Source organism: Chelonia mydas, chromosome 13 (genome assembly GCF_015237465.2).
Source record: "Chelonia mydas isolate rCheMyd1 chromosome 13, rCheMyd1.pri.v2, whole genome shotgun sequence".
Classification (NCBI taxonomy): Eukaryota; Metazoa; Chordata; order Testudines; family Cheloniidae; genus Chelonia; species Chelonia mydas.
The window spans coordinates 14,430,600-14,449,914 of record NC_051253.2 but is presented as its reverse complement, the minus strand read 5'-3'; the positions used below and the strand labels follow the sequence as shown (position 1 = coordinate 14,449,914).

The 19,315-nt window shown below is 38.5% G+C and overlaps 1 protein-coding gene across 6 annotated transcripts in view; it reads left to right on the top strand.

Moving 5' to 3' along the window:
* The window catches only part of TSHZ2 (teashirt zinc finger homeobox 2), a 262,531-nt gene that overhangs the window by 140,182 nt on the left and 103,034 nt on the right, over positions 1 to 19,315 (top strand). For all 6 annotated transcript variants that reach the window (XR_006285605.1, XM_037915786.2, XM_043527511.1 and 3 more), the window contains exon 2: positions 15,187 to 18,244. Coding sequence is in view for 5 of the 6 variants with exons in the window: in XM_037915786.2 (XP_037771714.1) it covers positions 15,187 to 18,236 (3,050 nt within the window). In the remaining variant the exon portion in view is untranslated. The remainder of the gene's footprint in view (positions 1 to 15,186; positions 18,245 to 19,315) is intronic.

The following is a 19,315-nucleotide window of genomic DNA, read 5'->3' as shown; positions in this document are numbered from 1 at the left end:
TTACTGATGTGAAATTCAACCTCAGACTAAACTGCAAAGTGGGTGTAAATGTAATGTACAAAATCTGGCCCAATGTCTTATCCTCTGAAATGCTCTCTGGCCATGTTTTCTATCAGAACTTTCAGAATTTAGATTGGTGCTTGTTATAGATTCATCTTTGAATCACCTGATATGATGGGAATTTCAATTTCCTCTGCTAATTCCAACAAGGTTTCATAGGCAAAAGATTCTTCACAGACTTGCTTAATTTCACCCAGCAGGTTACAGGCCCTTTCTGTGTTTAAGGAAACCCTCTTGATTTGATTTCTGCTCTGCAGGTTGCTTCCTTTGATTTATCTTCTGTTGTTTGTAGTTTCACTGATCACTTTCTTATTACTTTTACACTTCCATCCATTTCAGTTTGTGCTCCTTTTTGAGTGATTTCTTATACCGCCCCTGCCACCTGCTCCAACCTGATGAATTGTCTGCTCAAACTGTTGATCTTGACCTGGCATCGTCTCTTCCACGGGATATAAATGATGCCACACAGATGTATAATGATGCCTTAATAAACATCCCAGGTATGGTTGCTCCTCTGCAGAAGTGCAGCGTTTGAAATTCAGAGTCACAATTGCATGCTGTTGAATGGAAGGCAATGAAATGGAAGGTTCAGAAATTGAAACCGGGCTGGAGAAGCTCTGCTTTCGATGTTTGAAAATTCATAGGAATCTTCTTTCCCAAGCTCCAGCTTCCATTCTTGTATTTTATTTTATTTTATTTTATTTTTTTAAGATCACAAAGAACAGCACAGGAAATCTCGTAATTCTTTTCCTTTATAAACTCTAAACAGCTTGTTTATATTTGGGTTTGTCTACTGGCCCCACAGTGGTAATAGATGGATTTAGTCTTTCAGAAGCTCTGCAGTTATTTGGTGGAGGTGAGATGCCCTCTGCTGCTTTACTTTTCCATGTCTAAAGTCCCAGTATGCTCTTGAATGTTTCAGGATTAGCTAAAGTCTGAGGGATACTGAACTGGGTTTATACAGATACTATTCTGTCTGAATGTTGGATTGTAAAGAAAATAATTATGCACTTTCATCCAGTATTTTAGAGTCTGGATTTTTGACCCATTGTCCCGCTTTGTGGATTCCTGCAAGCCTTAGCTCCAGTTATTATGACTGAAATACATAAAAAGAAAAGGAGTACTTGTGGCACCTTAGAGACTAACCAATTTATTTGAGCATAAGCTTTCGTGAGCTACAGCTCGAAAGCTTATGCTCAAATAAATTGGTTAGTCTCTAAGGTGCCACAAGTACTCCTTTTCTTTTTGCGAATACAGACTAACACGGCTGTTACTCTGAAACCTGAAATACATAGCATCTTTGCACTCAGCAATGTTCTATCATCCCCCAACCCAGCAGTGGTTATGTGATGATACCTGTACTGAGGAAGTTGTCTCTGTCATTGAATGACCTTTCTGATTATTGGATTTTTTCCCATAACTCATATTTGTTGTTTCTTGCTGAGATGCAGGAAAAAGCGGAGCCTCTGTGGCTGCAGTCTCTTGTTTTTTTTATGGTGCCCCATATGATGAATTTCAGTGCCCAGTTTAGGACAGGACAGGACAGGAGCACAACTCTGGGACGGCCTGTGAGTCAGATTTGTCATGACATTTGTCTTGACCCCCTGGCTCGAAATCCCTCCTTCATGCATTTCAAAGGACACAGCCCACTATTTTTACTTCAATAATTGTTCACTTTTCCATTTGAAATTCCCATTATTTCTAAATATATCGTAGATGCTTGGAAACCATATCTATTTCCCCTTCCAGCTTTCCCATTTGGCAAGGGTCCATTTGTTTTGCCTGCGTTTCTTATGAAGCAAAATCAATAATATGAATCCTAGCATTGCTAATTATTAGTATTACTATTATTAATACGCTCCGTGCTGGCCTTCATGTTTGCTGGCAGAAAGTAACACAACCCAGTGGATCATGCCAGGGTCTGTGGAAGGAAGAAAATGGCAGCACCTGCAGCTTTGACTTGTGTCTGACCCTGTGGAAAAGACTCATGGGGTTTAGCTCTGGTAAAGAGACAGTAATGGATTATTTCCCCCAAATCTGCAGGCCAGTGTGGTGCAAGATATTGCTGACCACACTGGCGTTAATATATATGCATTCCCACTCTCTGCTGTGACCCTCCTCCCCCTCCCCAAGTGCAGAGAGTCCTGGGCCTGCAGCTAACAAGGTAGCCCAAGGCAGCTAGAGTCCCATTGCAGTCATGCTGCCAGTGGATTACAAGGGGCTCTGGCCGAAGTCTGGAAGCACAGACATTCCCAGGGCACTCTGGAAACCATCTTGAGATTCGTGGGTTCCTGAATCCAAAATTGTGGCACTTCTAATGGGGGAGGGGTGAAAACCTACCCCCAAGGAAAGAATGAGTAGGGTAGTCCTCAAGTGTGGAGTTTAGCTTCCCTTTTTCTGCTCTGTTAGGCTATAATTTTCCTCTAGGGTTCAGTACTTATCCCTCCATATTTTTCCTCTGTTTTATTTCTGAATTTATTTATAATATTTTAACAAACACCTTGAACACACTTTTTGGGGGGAGACAAAGGGGGCAAAAGAGTTTTAAGAGGGACCTGATCTTGTACCCATTAAAGAAAGTGTTGACACTGACTTCAGTGAAACTAGGCCTGATTCTGATCACCTTGCTGAGGTGTGACACAGTTTAACTATCCAGTGACTTCCAGGCAATGTAATCTAGATCTCAGGATTTAGACCTATATGAACGGAGCCTATTTGATAGGCCTGAACCTGCAAGGTGCTGAGCTCTTCTAACATTCACTGACTCCTGTGGGAGGGGAACAAATTCAGAAGCCTGGCAGAGGCAATCATCCCTGTACAGGATTGGGTCCTCTGAGTATTACCCTTATCTTGGAGAGAAAACTGAGTAAGAAGTTAACTCTGTGTGTTGGTGGGTGGGTGAGTGTGGGGTAAAATGAATCAAGTGTTTCAGCTCTGTATTAGAACACATGGACACAAAGGGGGGGAAGGCTGTCACTCAGTGATGAAACTTCTTAAAAACATCTTATAGACTCTGTTCTTTTCTATAATACGGATTGAATTCTGACTATTGTATGTGACTCAGGGAATGACATTGTTCATGTATAGACTGTATGTTTTGAGGGAGATGTTTTGACCTTTCTCATCTCTGGCCGGTGTTGCAAAGATGGAGTGATGTAGAACAGAGATTTTGTGACAGAGTAATAATAAGAAAGAATCTGACTGCCAGTTGTTCATTATAGGGACTCTTCTAAATGCCAGCACCTTCTATGTTTGCCTTCAAACAACCCGAATACCTAAATCACCATAGTAAACAGAGATAGAAAGAGACAGAAAGGTTAAAAGTGTACTCATAATCTCTTGCTTTTCTTCCTAAACATGTTTGATAGCAATATTGTTTCTTAAAAACAATATGACCTCATTTGTAAAGCAATATTCATGCTAAACTAGTCAGCTGTTAAATATGCCCAGCACTGTGAATTATGATGAAGCTAAACCAGAATTTCAATTATTTTCTGGACACATTTAAAATTATAATACTTTACCAGGTTAGTGTTATAGTTCATACAAATTACTCACAAAGTATCATATCAATCTCTTGCAACTGCTTATTGCGTACATATCTGAGAAGTCAGTCAAAGTAAGACACTGGCCAGGGCAATGACCTTCATGCTGGCTTAGTGCTTTGATGGCTATGGTTGATTGTTAGATGGCTATGAGTGCATGGATATCTAATTGTCAAAAGTCAGCAGTTGCTGGCTGTAATATTTATTATGAATGAAACAGATTATTTGTTTGGACCACCATTTTCCACAATATGTTCCTGAAAGGAAAATAAAGGAGATACAACATTGGAAGTTCTGTACATTCTTCATCAACATCCCTTTTACACTCAGATCTTGCCATGGCATTACAAGTAAAACTGCACACTTTTATATTATTTGCTGGGTTGATTTAAACAAAACAAAACAAGCATACGCATAAGAAAAGGAATTACATTTTATCAGCTCCCTTCCTTTCTACTTGCATATCTTGTCTAAAAAGATTTTAAAGCTAAATTATCTCAGTCTCGATTCATCCAGCTATGGTTAATCAGCCCAGATACATGAATATAAACAGTTAATGGTACCGTTTGTTTAAAGCAGATCTCACAGAGGCTGTTACTTAGCTGGCTACCCAAAGCAAAAACCAAAGGGCCTAGTACCCTTCAGACAAATGTAATAACGTATTGATAAAGCCATGTTAGTGTTTTTCTTAAAAAATGGGAACAGTATAATAACAGGTCATAATCATCAAGTTATAGTGAGGAGCTTAAATTTTATATAGTACCCAGATGGGTGAGAAGCTTGTGCTTTAATAAGAACACATATAGACACTCTGCCTTTATCACCACCAAATCATAAAGCTGAGCACACATATAGCACTGTAGATTTTCAGAGTGCTGTACAAACATTATCTAATAAATCCTTAGAACATTCATGGGAACTATTCACTCAGCATAATTTCCCCATTTTACAGGTGGAGAAATAGAGACACAGAGAATTTAAGGGGTTGATCCAATGCTGATTGAAGTGATTAGAGACAATGCTGGCAGACTTCAATGAGCATTGGGTCTTGGCCAAGTCTACTCAAGAAGTCAGTAGAACAGCCAGGAATATAACACAGGAGATCTTGCCTTTTAGCCCCATCCTAAGCTAACAATAATTCCTTCCTATCGAAGTCAAAGTTACCTCATTTAGCCATGTCACTGTTGCTGAACCCAGGCTACTGCAACTTAAAGTTGAATTATTAATTGTTATTCTAATCAAAGATATCTGTTCCATAACCTCTATATTAAGGCATACAGTCAATTAAGGGATGTCCTGAATAGGAACAAACAACACATGCTTAAGTGCTTTCTTGAATCAGGGCCTAAATTCTTTTTTATTCCATTGGGCTCATCACCATTCTTAGCCTAGTCAGTCTGCTTTGAACTGGGGGGAAGTGGCCAGACTTTTTAAAAAGTATAATAAAATAATAATTGTTAGTTTTTATATAGTGCTTTACATGTTCAAAGCACTGTACAAACATTAGCTAATGACAAAAATAGCAATTTGCCACAGCAGAGGACCATACCTAATCACTTAAAAAAATGTGTGTAGACCGTCAGTACTTTTTTTTTTTACATGCTGAATATAGTAATACATAGGAATTTGATTGTATGGATCTAATTTTAGAGTATACAATGTGCTTTCATATGCAGAAATCTTGACTCTGATCAGGGAAATTGCTGATCTCACACTGGATTATTGGACATATTTTACAGGCTTTGGGTTTATCCTTGTAAATATTCTAAAACAGGGTCCAAGTAATTTGAAGTGAGTTGCACTAGATAATATTTATTCTATGTATGAGGCAAACCATGGATTCAGTAAAAATGATTCAAAGTTGTGGTTTTTTTAAAAAAGATCAAAACACCCAAGTGTTATAAACATCACTTTCAGCCTCTCTCTATTTGTAATTGAATTTAATATAAATGTATTTCATTAGTGGAGAGCAGTCTTCATGGCCATACAATAGCAAACAAATTCTTCAGAAGCATCTTTAATTATTCATTTGGTTGTACTATATTTTATGTTACTTTTCATAAATGTTAATCTTTATTATTGCCTTACCAGTAAGAAAAAAAAAAGAAAGAAAAAGAAATACCTGTTATTAAATGACCTATCAGGCTGACATGGATAAATGTTGGTAGCTATTTAATTGTTTCCCATCTGCAGTTTTATACAGTTTCTATCAAACTGAAGGGTAATTTTTTTAGTAGCTGCTTATTTTAAATGTACAAAACCCTTGTGTGTAATTCCATTAGCTGCCCTACAGCATTGCAATCTACAGTTTCCCTGAGGCTGTTGTGAAATATTGATGAAATCCTTGCTTTTGTGGCTTCCTCTGATACACTAAACATTTGTCTGATGTTAGTTGAACTTGAATGGATCTGTTCAGAGCTATATCAGTAGTGACTTCAAAGGCTGCAAGGCTGTTACAGTTTTTTTTTTACAAACTGAAGTTTCAAAGCCTTACCATGTGGTACTTTAAAAAAACAAAGTTCATATCAAATGAACCAAAGTGTTAGCAATACACTGGTAGGACTCATTACAATTTCAATTTATATACATATGTATTTTTCTTATTCTGATTGGTAGTTTGTACCGCTTAAAAAAATGTAGATCAGTATTTGAGAGGGAGGATGAAGAACAACAAAAGGAAGGAAGAAAAAAGCTTGATTTGAAAGTTTGATTTAAAATGTGCCGTTGTGTAGTTGCTAATAAAAAACAATAGGTCAGGAGGACAATGGGACAAGTAAAGAAAGGCAATGAGAACCAGAGGTTTCAGCTTTACGATTTTCTAGGTTAAATCTATTTACGTTGCCATATGGATTCACTTACTTTGCCTGGGTATGAGACTCAAATTCATTACAATACTGTCCTTTTTGTCATCTGGGACCTAGCTGCATTTTCTGAAATGGCCTCCAGACTTGCACCCATTATTTTGTGCATACAAATCATAGAGATATGTTACTACCTGATATGCATATCAAAACTGGCCTCGATCCAGCTGCCACTGAAGTCAATGCCAGAACTTCCATGGACTTCAATGGTAACAGGATCAGGCCCTTTATTAATTCTATATCAGCTCCCATATATCAGGAATCTGGTATTTGCACTCACAAATGATTGCGAAGACAAAATTCGGTACTGTCAGAATTTCATGCTTGCTCAGAATTTGCTGGGAGCCACACACATGGAGGAAAATATTGACTCAGGAATGTCAAATACCGTACCATCAGCTGTTTTACAAAAAAAAAATTAGCAAATTCCAGGGCTTTGGAGGACGCAAAGTGTTCTTAACCTTGTGTAAATCATTGTATTAATGGCAGATGCCTTCAGCTATGGAAACTGAGGAGCTGACCCTAAGCACAGTTATGTACACTTGTGAAACATAGCTGGTACCTGGAAACTCAGTAAGTCAGAACGATTGATCCCAGAACAGAGTTGGTATGATTTAAATTACTCTTTCTCCTACCCTTTGACAGCTGACTATGTAAACAAGCTTGACTAGTCCCTAGAGAAAATTATTCAGGAGAGAACTCTATTATGGCTCTGGTCCCTGTTATGGCTATTGGGCTTACTGTTTTAATGGAAAGCACTAGTCCCTCTTCCCTCTCTCTTTTCAGTTTTCCTTTTGTTGTAGTTTTCTGTTTTATTGTTGGCTTTGAGGGTTTAAGGGTTTTGTGGCTGGAAACCCAATTCACAGCATATATACTTCTAACCTATGTGATGGACTCATGACTATGTTCCGTGGAATGCACAGAGGGCATGATCCTGTATTCCTCATCCCGCTGAAAGCCCTACTGAAGTCAACGGGAGCAGCCAGGAATAGGATCCGTACAGTGAACCTTATAACAAAACTTTATTTTTAGAACAGAGAATTAACATCCAAAATTGTTTCATTTCATCACCACGTGCAAATAACAGTTATGCTTCAAGGAAGTTGCCTTGCCATGTTAAAAGTCATTCATGGCAAATGCCACTTCAAGAGGGGCTGGCACGCTACACTACAAAGTACTCCTGATCTGCAATGTTTGGAAGTCATACCATCTGCTTCTTCCCAGGTGTAGACCTTGTGATGTGGACCTTGTGGAGTTTCCTGGGTCCTCTGTCCCCATCCTGTTGCTTTTATCCTGTGAGGTGATATGGCTTTCAACTTGACTCATTACCAGATTATGACTATATTTGAATGTAAGGGGCTGAGAACAAGTTCCTCCCACAATCCACAGTGTTGTGGTAGGGATTCAGGGACATCTCTGAGGCTGGCTCTGTAATAGTGGGAATGTCTTGTCTGTCCTGCTGCTCTGGCTGAACTCAGAGTAGAATTTGGCCCTCAATAAACAATTATGAGATAACCAGAAAATGCTATTTACATGCTTTTTGTGGTTCTCAGCCATGGTGTGACCTGCTGTAGATTCCTGGAGAAGGCAGAACTTCCAAGCAACAGTAAATTGTGTGTGAGATAACAATACAATTTCCATGTGCTGGGGACAGAGGAAAGTGATTGGATGGAATGAAATGGTGCAAATGAAAGTGGAATATTAAGAAAAATCTCCCATTTGTGACTGTGAGGGCTGTTAGACTATGAAATTGCATCACAAGAGAGGGGGTAGAAACTCCATCACTGAGCCATTTAAATCTGAGTTGGGAACCACTGGTAAATATTGTTTATGGGAAATTTGCTAACAATTCCCACATGTCCAGCATTGTTTGCTGGTCCCTCAGGGCAGAGCCAGTCCATTCAGTATTTCCTCCAGATTCTGAGAACATGTAAAACGTCTCCACAGGATTCTAGAATAAAAGACCATAGGAAACAATCTTGCACTATCAAGGGGGTTCAACTAGATAACTTTGGAGGTTTTTTCCATTTCCAATTCTTATGGTTGTGTTACAGGCAAAGCGCTATCACTCCCCTTACGGAAAAGTGTTAAAGACTTACTAGAGAAAGGTTATCATCCTATATGTTTTCTGATCAGACTATGACATTTAATAAAAAGTTATACACCCCTGCTATAGAATTGTGTATGATCATCTAAACAACCCCCCCCAAACTGTATCACTCCCTATCAAAGCACAAATTCCATACACTTTGAGTTATTTCTATAGAACATGATTACATTTCTATAGAACCCCATTGGTTTCAATCCTATTAAATTCCAAAAGGTTTTTACTGCGGGGTCTATCCAGTAGAGTAAGGATGGGGTTTTCTGCCAGTGCCAATTTATCTTTTCAGTTGTTTTGCACACTGGGATGAATCTGCAGCCATGAACTTAGAAAAAGAGCCAGGTTAGGATTTGTCTTTGGAAAGCTAATGTAGTTAGACATTTTTGAGAAAAAGCAATGAGAAGTGGTCATTATCCATTATCTGCATGAAATATTTCAGAGAAAGAAACTGCTGTTGCCAAAATGAAAAGATGTTTGAGTTCAAGCCAGACAAGAAGGAAACAAGATCACCTTATAGAACTGTGAGATCTCTGTACTAATGATGTTATTTCAAGTGAAATTGGAATATATGTATGAAAAAGTACAGATGGTGTATGGGTTTTAGGTGGATTAACAACATTGTTCTGGACAATGATTCACTGTCCCTTTTCTTGGCAAAAAATAAATTTTCCAGTCTTGGAAAGAAATGTGTATATATTTTAAGAAATGTTTCTGTATGTGGAAAAAGAGAGCAAATTTGATTGAAAATAGCATCCTCTGGTAGAAAAATTAACAGTAAAAATGCAGTATAATTTATATATGTATATATGTTCAACCCCTACTGGTCCAAGTTCAGAGGTGATACATATAATGTGATACAAGTTACATGTTAGTGAGTGGGTGTAAGGGATTTAAATTCAACAGAATTAACTAAGTGTAAATCTGGCCCAGTGTTGGCTGTACTATAAGGGCCAAAGTTTCAAGATAGTTGTATGTGGGTTTTTGAGGCCACAACAATGCACGTTAATTTTTGCAGGTGCACTAACAGTGCCCGTTTCTGTAATATTGGTCCTTTGTATGATGCTAGCATCTACACTGAAAGTGGCTATATGACACTACATGTGGAGTATATTTGTTGACCTTAAGAGTATAAGTTTGTAAATAGAGAAGGATAAACCTGTTTAGACAGACAGCCTTGCACAAATCTTCACCCAAAGGTCAAAGTAAACCCTAACCATTTTATTTTATTTGGAGAATCAAAAAGCGCATTTTTCTTTCTTTCCTCTTTCTCTCCCCACCCCTCATGCTTTTCATGGTTTTCACAAAGCCTCTGCACTTCCAGGGTCCAGCCAGAAGTGCAAGTGCCTAAATGAAACTAGACTGAGGGCTTGTCTAAATGGGAAAATTATTCCATTTAATCTATGCCAGTATAACTCCCCCATGTGGACACTCTGTTCTGGAATAAAAGTCCCTTTATTCTGCAATAATTACTCTGCTCCCAAAGAAATACAATAGGTCTAAAAAACCCCAAAACAAACAAAACACAGTGCTGTTTTCTATACCCCTTTTAGCCACGCTGCTTTAGTTACCATGAATCCAACTGTATAGGATTCAAATGGAGAAGAAAAATTAGAGTAATAAAAGTTTAGAAATTTCTCACAATTCCCTAAAACACTGTTTCTACCCATAACAATGTCATAATTTTTAAAATCCAACATTGTGGGATCTACCAGGACTAAAAGCAAATGCTGCATTTCCACTTGGGAAGCCCAGAGTCACCTCCATCCATAATTATAACGTTTCTGGTTTTACTCTGGGCTGCAAGATAGTGGATTTTAACCCTGCAGTAGTTCAGGATTGTATATTGCCCATTTTACACCTTTGATGTGACTAATTTAACTTTGGGGCTGGTTTAATTATGGTGGAGTAATTTCACAGCTGGGAGGGAAGAAGAAATGTTTATCTAGCAGGCAGATAAAGGGCAGCTAGTTGAACTTCTCAGAAGTTTAGAATATTAGAATAAATCCATGGGAAAAAAGAATAGCGAGAAGAGTGAAGGTGAAGCCAGCAACAGTCCCTGGTAAATACAGTTTATCACATGGTTCTGCAATTTACTACACTGATATCATCACTATGTGTGTGAGAGTAAAATAATTGTGTGTGAATGTGTTTAGTAGTGAAATCCACTTAAGTAAATATGGTAGAAAGAGAAGCAAAATATCTTTCTAAAGCATTGTGACTGTTGCTCCAGTTAAATAAGCATTTAAATGAATTAATCTGCTTTGTATCAGTTTATACAAAGCTTTACATATGGTGAAACCTTACTAAAATAATCACTGGTAGATGGATACATGCATTCATTATACACCCAGGCTGCCTGCATTCAAGAGGCCTTCACTACACAAAATGCCCACAGCAAATCATTTAAGCAAAGTGAATGGTTTTAAATGTCTGAAATTAAGCTGTGTTTTTAAAGCTGCCCAGAATCCTTAACCATTATTAAAAATGGACTTGACTGATGCTTTTGTGAATTTTTGATGGTGCCTTCTCATAAGTTACTATATTGTTTTCATTAGATTGTCAGTGTATTATGCAGACAAACAAACAAAGGAAAAGGAAAAAAGCGGACTTCTGAGCACGTGTTATTCTTCTGTAAAGGTTATAGTAAACATGTCAATGCCTAATTACGCAGCAAATTTTATCTGTATGGGGGAGAGGGGGAAGGTGCAGCTGTCTGGTGGTTTTGCTTCTCCTAGTAAATCTATTTAGAAGGACAGAGAATATTGTGAAAGAAAGAGTACAGTACTTACCTTCCAAAGAAAAAATTCCCTTTTTCATGAAAAATGGGCTTAATGGTATTCAACTAGTTCATATAAAAACGGGGAATCAACTCAACTCCACCCTGGAACCGTGAACTCAGTGGCTAAGTGCTTTTCTTCTGATTCTTTCACTCACGTCCCTCTTTATTTTTGTTTTGCTCATTACAATATGCATGGCACTGTGATGCGTGTTGGCAGGAGTCCAATGTTGCTACCTAAACTATATGGTATCTCTGACACCAGAAGAACAATGTCAGCCCTGCTCATCAGTTCATGCTTTTTGTTTAACAAGGTTACTATTCATAATATGTAGTAGCGCTCACCTTCCTGCACACACTCATAAGGGAGGTCATGGTGAACATCATCTAGTTACTAGAGCTAGGAGTTGGAACATCTGAATTTGAGTCCCAGATCTGCGTTTGACTTGCTGCCTGTCCCTGAACAAGTCAATTAACCTGCCTGTGCCTCAGTTTACCCATCTGCAAATGGGGTCATAATATATTCTGATCCACACAGAGACATTGAGAGGCTTATTTATTTAATGTTTGACAAGCATTTTGTAATCCTTAGTTGAAGGCACCCATTCACATGTACAGTATTATCATTATGATATGTAGTATTGTTGTTTTATCACATTATACATGGCACACATTCATTCATTCATAGTTACTGCTGTTAGCTTTACCGCCATTTGAGAAGCTCTCTGGTGTCACATCCCCATGCAACAATCAGCCAAAGAGAGCTAGAAGAATGATGTAATCAATATTCTTCCTAGAATTCAGCGAATAATGTGCCACGCAGAATGGTTTTAAATGTCTGAAATTAAGCTGTGTTTTTAAAGCTGCCCAGAATCCTTAACCATTATTAAAAATGGACTTGACTGATGCTTTTGTGAATTTTTGATGGTGCCTTCTCATAAGTTACTATATTGTTTTCATTAGATTGTCAGTGTATTATGCAGACAAACAAACAAAGGAAAAGGAAAAAAGCGGACTTCTGAGCACGTGTTATTCTTCTGTAAAGGTTATAGTAAACATGTCAATGCCTAATTACGCAGCAAATTTTATCTGTATGGGGGAGAGGGGGAAGGTGCAGCTGTCTGGTGGTTTTGCTTCTCCTAGTAAATCTATTTAGAAGGACAGAGAATATTGTGAAAGAAAGAGTACAGTACTTACCTTCCAAAGAAAAAATTCCCTTTTTCATGAAAAATGGGCTTAATGGTATTCAACTAGTTCATATAAAAACGGGGAATCAACTCAACTCCACCCTGGAACCGTGAACTCAGTGGCTAAGTGCTTTTCTTCTGATTCTTTCACTCACGTCCCTCTTTATTTTTGTTTTGCTCATTACAATATGCATGGCACTGTGATGCGTGTTGGCAGGAGTCCAATGTTGCTACCTAAACTATATGGTATCTCTGACACCAGAAGAACAATGTCAGCCCTGCTCATCAGTTCATGCTTTTTGTTTAACAAGGTTACTATTCATAATATGTAGTAGCGCTCACCTTCCTGCACACACTCATAAGGGAGGTCATGGTGAACATCATCTAGTTACTAGAGCTAGGAGTTGGAACATCTGAATTTGAGTCCCAGATCTGCGTTTGACTTGCTGCCTGTCCCTGAACAAGTCAATTAACCTGCCTGTGCCTCAGTTTACCCATCTGCAAATGGGGTCATAATATATTCTGATCCACACAGAGACATTGAGAGGCTTATTTATTTAATGTTTGACAAGCATTTTGTAATCCTTAGTTGAAGGCACCCATTCACATGTACAGTATTATCATTATGATATGTAGTATTGTTGTTTTATCACATTATACATGGCACACATTCATTCATTCATAGTTACTGCTGTTAGCTTTACCGCCATTTGAGAAGCTCTCTGGTGTCACATCCCCATGCAACAATCAGCCAAAGAGAGCTAGAAGAATGATGTAATCAATATTCTTCCTAGAATTCAGCGAATAATGTGCCACGCAGAATGTCTCCAATGAATTTAGCCTCTCTTTATATTCATGGAATATCCACAAGTAGATCGTAGCTGCCTCTAACTTACTTGTAATTCAGGTTTATTCAGCAACCTGTTTTTTAATATTTTTCCTCTATGGGTTGATTGCAAACATTTCTTTGTTACTGTAAGATATTCAGCGTGTGATTCTGAATCTCATCTGTGTTGTTCAACTTTGATTGGTAGAGCAGGTTGAAAAACTGAATTAAATTGAAATTTCTGAAAATTAGTTTACAGAAAGTTTTGTCTATATTTTTGTCAACATTTTGAATGTTTCCAAATGTTCTGACTAGCTCTATTGATTGATCAACGTGGTATCATTTATGCAGTAATGCCACTGTCATGGGTGAGGGCCCCCTAAAAGTCATGAGATTAGTTTAAAAGTCACGGGATTTTTAACATAAAATAAATATTGGCTTTTTTCATTTGCCTTTTGTTTTTTGAGCCTTTAAGAATCATGTTTGTCAAGCTTTTCTCAGCCATCATGAGGGCTAAATCTTTTTTTTTTAAACTAGAGCTTTGATTATTACATAATCACATGATTCCTTGAGTTGGTCGCTAAGAGAAACACTAAATATCACATTGAAATCATTCCAGTTGGCAACATTGTTTGTGTTTCCTGATTGAATGAGCAGAGAAGTGTGTTATGCATGAAGGCTTGTGCCTGTGAATTTAAAAATTGGTTTCCATGAATGTTTGTATCAGTAAAAGTTGATTATTTGAATATCTACTTACAGGGCAAACAACAGGGGTATGAGTACTGCTAAAGCAGATTAATTAAAAATTTAGGGTGGCTATTAATAGGAAAATGTTTGAAGTACTCCTTTCCTCTTAGATTCCCTTCCCATTGAAGTCCAAAGATGAAATCCTGGCATTGTTGAGTCAAGGGGACTTTTGCGATTGACTTCAGTGGGGCCGGGGTTTCATCCTAAGCCTGATTCTCCTTTCCCTTGTATCAATTTCATACCAGTTTAGCTCCATTTACTTCAGTGGAATTAGTCCTGATTTAGTGCCACCAGAAATTCCTTAATTAATTTTAAAATTTGTAGCTCTACCAATATCGAGTTTATCTTATTAATTAAAATAGTTCATTTGTCAAATAAAACCACTCTGGATTTGCTTTACTTTTTTTAGTTTTATAGTTAATATCAGTCTCTCTCAGCCATATCCTTCCATAGCTTCTTAGGCTTCTGCCCTAGAATATTTCTTTTATCAAACTATAATTTGCATTGATGGAATACAGTGCATTTACAAACAGAGGTTTCAGTTGAACCTATTAATTGTTTCAAGTGTAGTAGTTTGGAATATCAATTATTTGCACACATTCTGAAATGCTTTTTTAAGGTGATCAAATGGCAAAAGATTTCTGTTCCTAGATAATTCTATGAACCAGGAATATTAGAGCAGTTATTTTTCTTCTATTCCTTGCCAATTCTCTCTCTCTCTCTCTCTTTTCTTTTCCTTGAGTCTAATAACAAAGTCATAAAAATGAGACTTTTAGTATGAACTTAAAGTTCTCACATATGAATTTTCCAACTGTCCCATTAGAGGACAGTTAGAATTATACTCCCATGACAGGAAAATTATTAACTCAGAATCTCTGGCAGTTATAAAGAATTACGATCATCCAAAAACCTCAGCAAGCTTTACAAAAAGACATCATTTGACTTTTTCACTTCCAGGACTAACAGACAATAAAGTTGTAGATTAAAATGAAGTCCAGTAGCAAAAGCACATAGTGAAACTAGAAAAATCAAACTGCAGTGTTATTAACATTTATTTCATATATTGATGTTACATTTCAGGTTACGTCCAAGAGGAAGATATAAAGGAGGAGGAAGAGGATGATGATGACAGTAATTCAACAGCTCAACTTCAGGGCAGCAATGATACTGGCACGGATGAAGAACATGAAGTGGGTCCTGAGCAGAAAGGAAGCTTTAGTTACCAGAATTCTCCAGTAAGTCATATATCTAATCAGGATGCGGAAAATGAGTCCCTGTTAAGTGACGCTAGTGACCAGGTGGCAGATACTAAAAGCATTTGCTCTAGAGAGGTGCAGGACCTGAAAACCAATACCCACCCCAAATCTCAGAATGAAGCACATGATTGCATGGATAAAATGACAGCAGTCTATGCTAACATACTGTCAGACTCTTATTGGACAGGCTTAGGACTGGGTCTCAAGTTGTCTAACTCTGAAAGAAGGGGCTGTGACAATAGAAATGGAGGTAACAAAAGTGACTTTGATTGGCACCAAGATGCATTGTCAAAAAGCTTACAACAGAGTTTACCTTCCAGACCGGTCTCCAAACCAAATCTTTTCAGTTCAGTGCAGCTCTATAGACAAAGCAGCAAAATGTGCGGAACTGTATTCACGGGTGCTAGCAGGTTCAGGTGCAGGCAATGCAGTGCTGCCTATGACACCTTGGTAGAGCTAACGGTCCATATGAATGAAACCGGTCATTACCAAGATGACAACCGTAAAAAGGACAAGCACAGACCTACTAGCTACTCAAAGCCCCGGAAAAGGGCCTTTCAGGACATGGACAAAGAAGATGCACAAAAAGTTCTAAAGTGCATGTTCTGTGGTGACTCTTTTGATTCCCTTCAAGATCTGAGCGTTCATATGATAAAAACTAAACATTACCAAAAAGTGCCTTTGAAGGAGCCGGTACCCACCATTTCTTCAAAAATGGTCACTCCCGCAAAGAAACGTGTGTTTGATGTTAACAGACCTTGTTCCCCAGATTCCACAACAGGATCTTTTGCAGATACCTTTTCTCCTCAGAAGAATGCAAGCCTGCAGTTGTCATCTAATAATCGCTATGGCTACCAGAATGGAGCCAGCTACACATGGCAGTTTGAGGCCTGTAAATCCCAGATTTTGAAGTGTATGGAATGCGGAAGTTCACATGACACCTTGCAGCAACTCACCACTCATATGATGGTCACGGGTCATTTCTTGAAAGTCACAAGTTCAGCTTCAAAGAAAGGAAAACAACTAGTACTAGATCCCTTGGCTGTGGAGAAAATGCAATCGCTGTCTGAGGCACCAGCCAATGACACCCAGGTTTCAAAACAATCCAGCAATGCATCTTCGGATGGCATAACTGCATCAGAGCTAAAGAAAGAGAGTAAAAAAGATAAACCTGATGATACAAACAAAGATGAGAAAGTGGTAAAAACTGAAGAGTATGAAGATATGCTTCAGAAACCATTGGATCCTACAATTAAATACCAGTATCTTAGAGAGGAAGATTTAGAAGATGGTTCAAAAGGTGGTGGGGATATTTTAAAGTCTTTGGAAAACACTGTCACCACAGCCATCAATAAAGCTCAAAATGGAGCTCCTAGCTGGAGTGCATATCCTAGTATCCATGCAGCCTATCAGCTCTCAGAAGGAGCAAAGTCTTCCTTACCAGTGGGCTCCCAAGTACTGCAAATCAGGCCCACAATTACCAATAAGTTGAGACCCATTGCTCCAAAGTGGAAAGTTATGCCTCTGGTTCCCAGCTCAGCAAATGTGGCCCAGTGCACTCGAGTGAAGAAGGAAATTGATGACAAAGAAGTCATACAAAAAGACTACATTAAAGAGGGCATCCGAGCTGAAGCTGCTCCACTCTGTCAGAATGAAGGGGAATCTCTCCCCAAATCTGAGGCCCCCGTAGAGCCAAAAAAGACAGAGGCATGTCCCTTGAAGGAGGAAGATAAACCAAAAGAAGATGGTGAGAAAGAAAAAACAAAACCCAAGGAGTCAATAGCAGCTTCCCTCAGCAATGGTTGTGTTGCCACAAATCATTCTTCTGACTCGCCTTGTGTGAATCCACTTAGTGCCCTGCAATCTGTATTGAATAATCACTTGGGCAAAGCCACTGAGCCTTTACGGCCCCAGTCCAATACCAGCCCCAGCTCGAGCACAATTTCTATGTTCCACAAAACTAACTTAAATATGCTGGAGAAACCAGTTTTATCTCCTGCTCCAACCCCACCAAAGCCTGCCAGCATCTCCAGGCGTTATTTGTTTGAAAACAATGATCAACCTATCGATCTGACCAAATCCAAAAGCAAGAAAGCCGAGTCAGCTCAAGCACAGTCTTGTACTTCCCCACCTCAGAAACATGCTCTGTCTGACATTGCTGACATGGTCAAAGTTCTTCCCAAAGCTACTACACCAAAACCTGCTGTATCCTCTAGGATCCCATCGATGAAATTGGAAATGGACGTCCGACGTTTCGAGGATGTCTCAACAGAAGTCTCCACTCTGCATAAAAGGAAGGGCAGGCAATCAAACTGGAACCCTCAGCATCTCCTGATTTTGCAAGCTCAGTTTGCTTCCAGTCTTTTCCAAACATCAGAAGGTAAATATTTATTATCAGACCTAGGCCCTCAAGAACGCATGCAGATTTCTAAATTTACTGGACTGTCAATGACCACCATCAGCCATTGGTTAGCAAATGTCAAATACCAACTTAGGAAAACTGGAGGAACAAAGTTTTTGAAAAACATGGACAAAGGACACCCAATCTTTTATTGCAGTGACTGTGCATCTCAGTTTAGAACCCCATCTACTTATATTAGCCACTTAGAATCCCATCTAGGTTTCCAAATGAAAGACATGAACAGACTGGCTGTGGAACAGCAAACCAAGGTAGAACAAGAAATCTCCAGAGTTTCAGTTCAAAGATCACCTGAAACAATAGCTGGGGAAGAGGATACGGACTCTAAGTTCAAATGTAAGTTGTGCTGTCGGACATTTGCAAGCAAACATGCCGTAAAACTTCACCTAAGCAAAACACACAGCAAGTCACCAGAGCACCATTCACAGTTTGTAGCAGAAGTGGATGAAGAATAACTTTTAAGGTATGCATGCATCAGCTTCACAGCGAGTTTTAATGGCATGATTGTAAGGAGATTTCTTAAAGCGTTTCTTAAAAGTAGAATACATTATAACATTGAAAATATGCTGCTGCATTGATCAGTTTAGATACCCAGGCCATTTTACATTGCATTGAAGAACAGAGCTTCATAAATGGATCTCTATCATGGCCTGAACTGAAAAGTTGCTTCTTTAAAATATTTTTAACAAAACTGTTTCCCCACTTTTCACATCTCATATTTTCCTGTTTCTAAGTATTATTTTTAGTCCGCCTTCTATTCAGGTTAGTGTGGAGTAGAGCAAATAAATGACTACTCTTCAGTTTTCAATGTCATTTCCACTAATGGAAGCCTGTTTTTCTGCATTTTCTCTCATAGTTCCAAGGAATTATTTATCCCTCTCCCCTCCATTACTAATGTAGCATCCAATATTTGGGGCGGGGGAGAAAAAGACAATATAATCGTGATTAGCAAAACCTCAATTATCCAAAACACTCCATTATCCCAAAAGGCTTATGTCCCCCATAGTCTATGAATGACATTGAAAATGCTTTTGATTATCTAAAATCTTGGTTATTCCACACAAAACATTTGGATGATCAGTGTTGTACTGCATTGGACTTTAATAGCTTCCCTTAACACTTATACCAGTGATCTCCTTTGAGTTGTTTTGAGTAACCTTCCCTCCTCTTGCGTTCCTAGCCATTCTTTTCTTTGTTCTTGAATGCATCGAATTTACACTTTGTCTCATAGTATCAGTGCGGTCCCAGTGCTCAGTCAGTACTCCCTTCCCCTGTTTGACTTCAGTGAAAGTTTTTGGTGCAGATCAACGCCAAAATATGGGGCTGTTTTTTGCTTCTTAATTGAGACATTCAGTGGCTTTTATCACAAGCTTAACTTTTCACAAAAAGACAGCTTTCTGGATACTGGTTTTACTGTTATTTTCTCTGTCGAAGAAGGTGTATAACTGTGAGTGCCGTCACAGCCAATGTTTACGATGTGTAAGATAGTATTTAGCTGCTGCATAATTTATAGCATTTTTAATTTTACTGAACT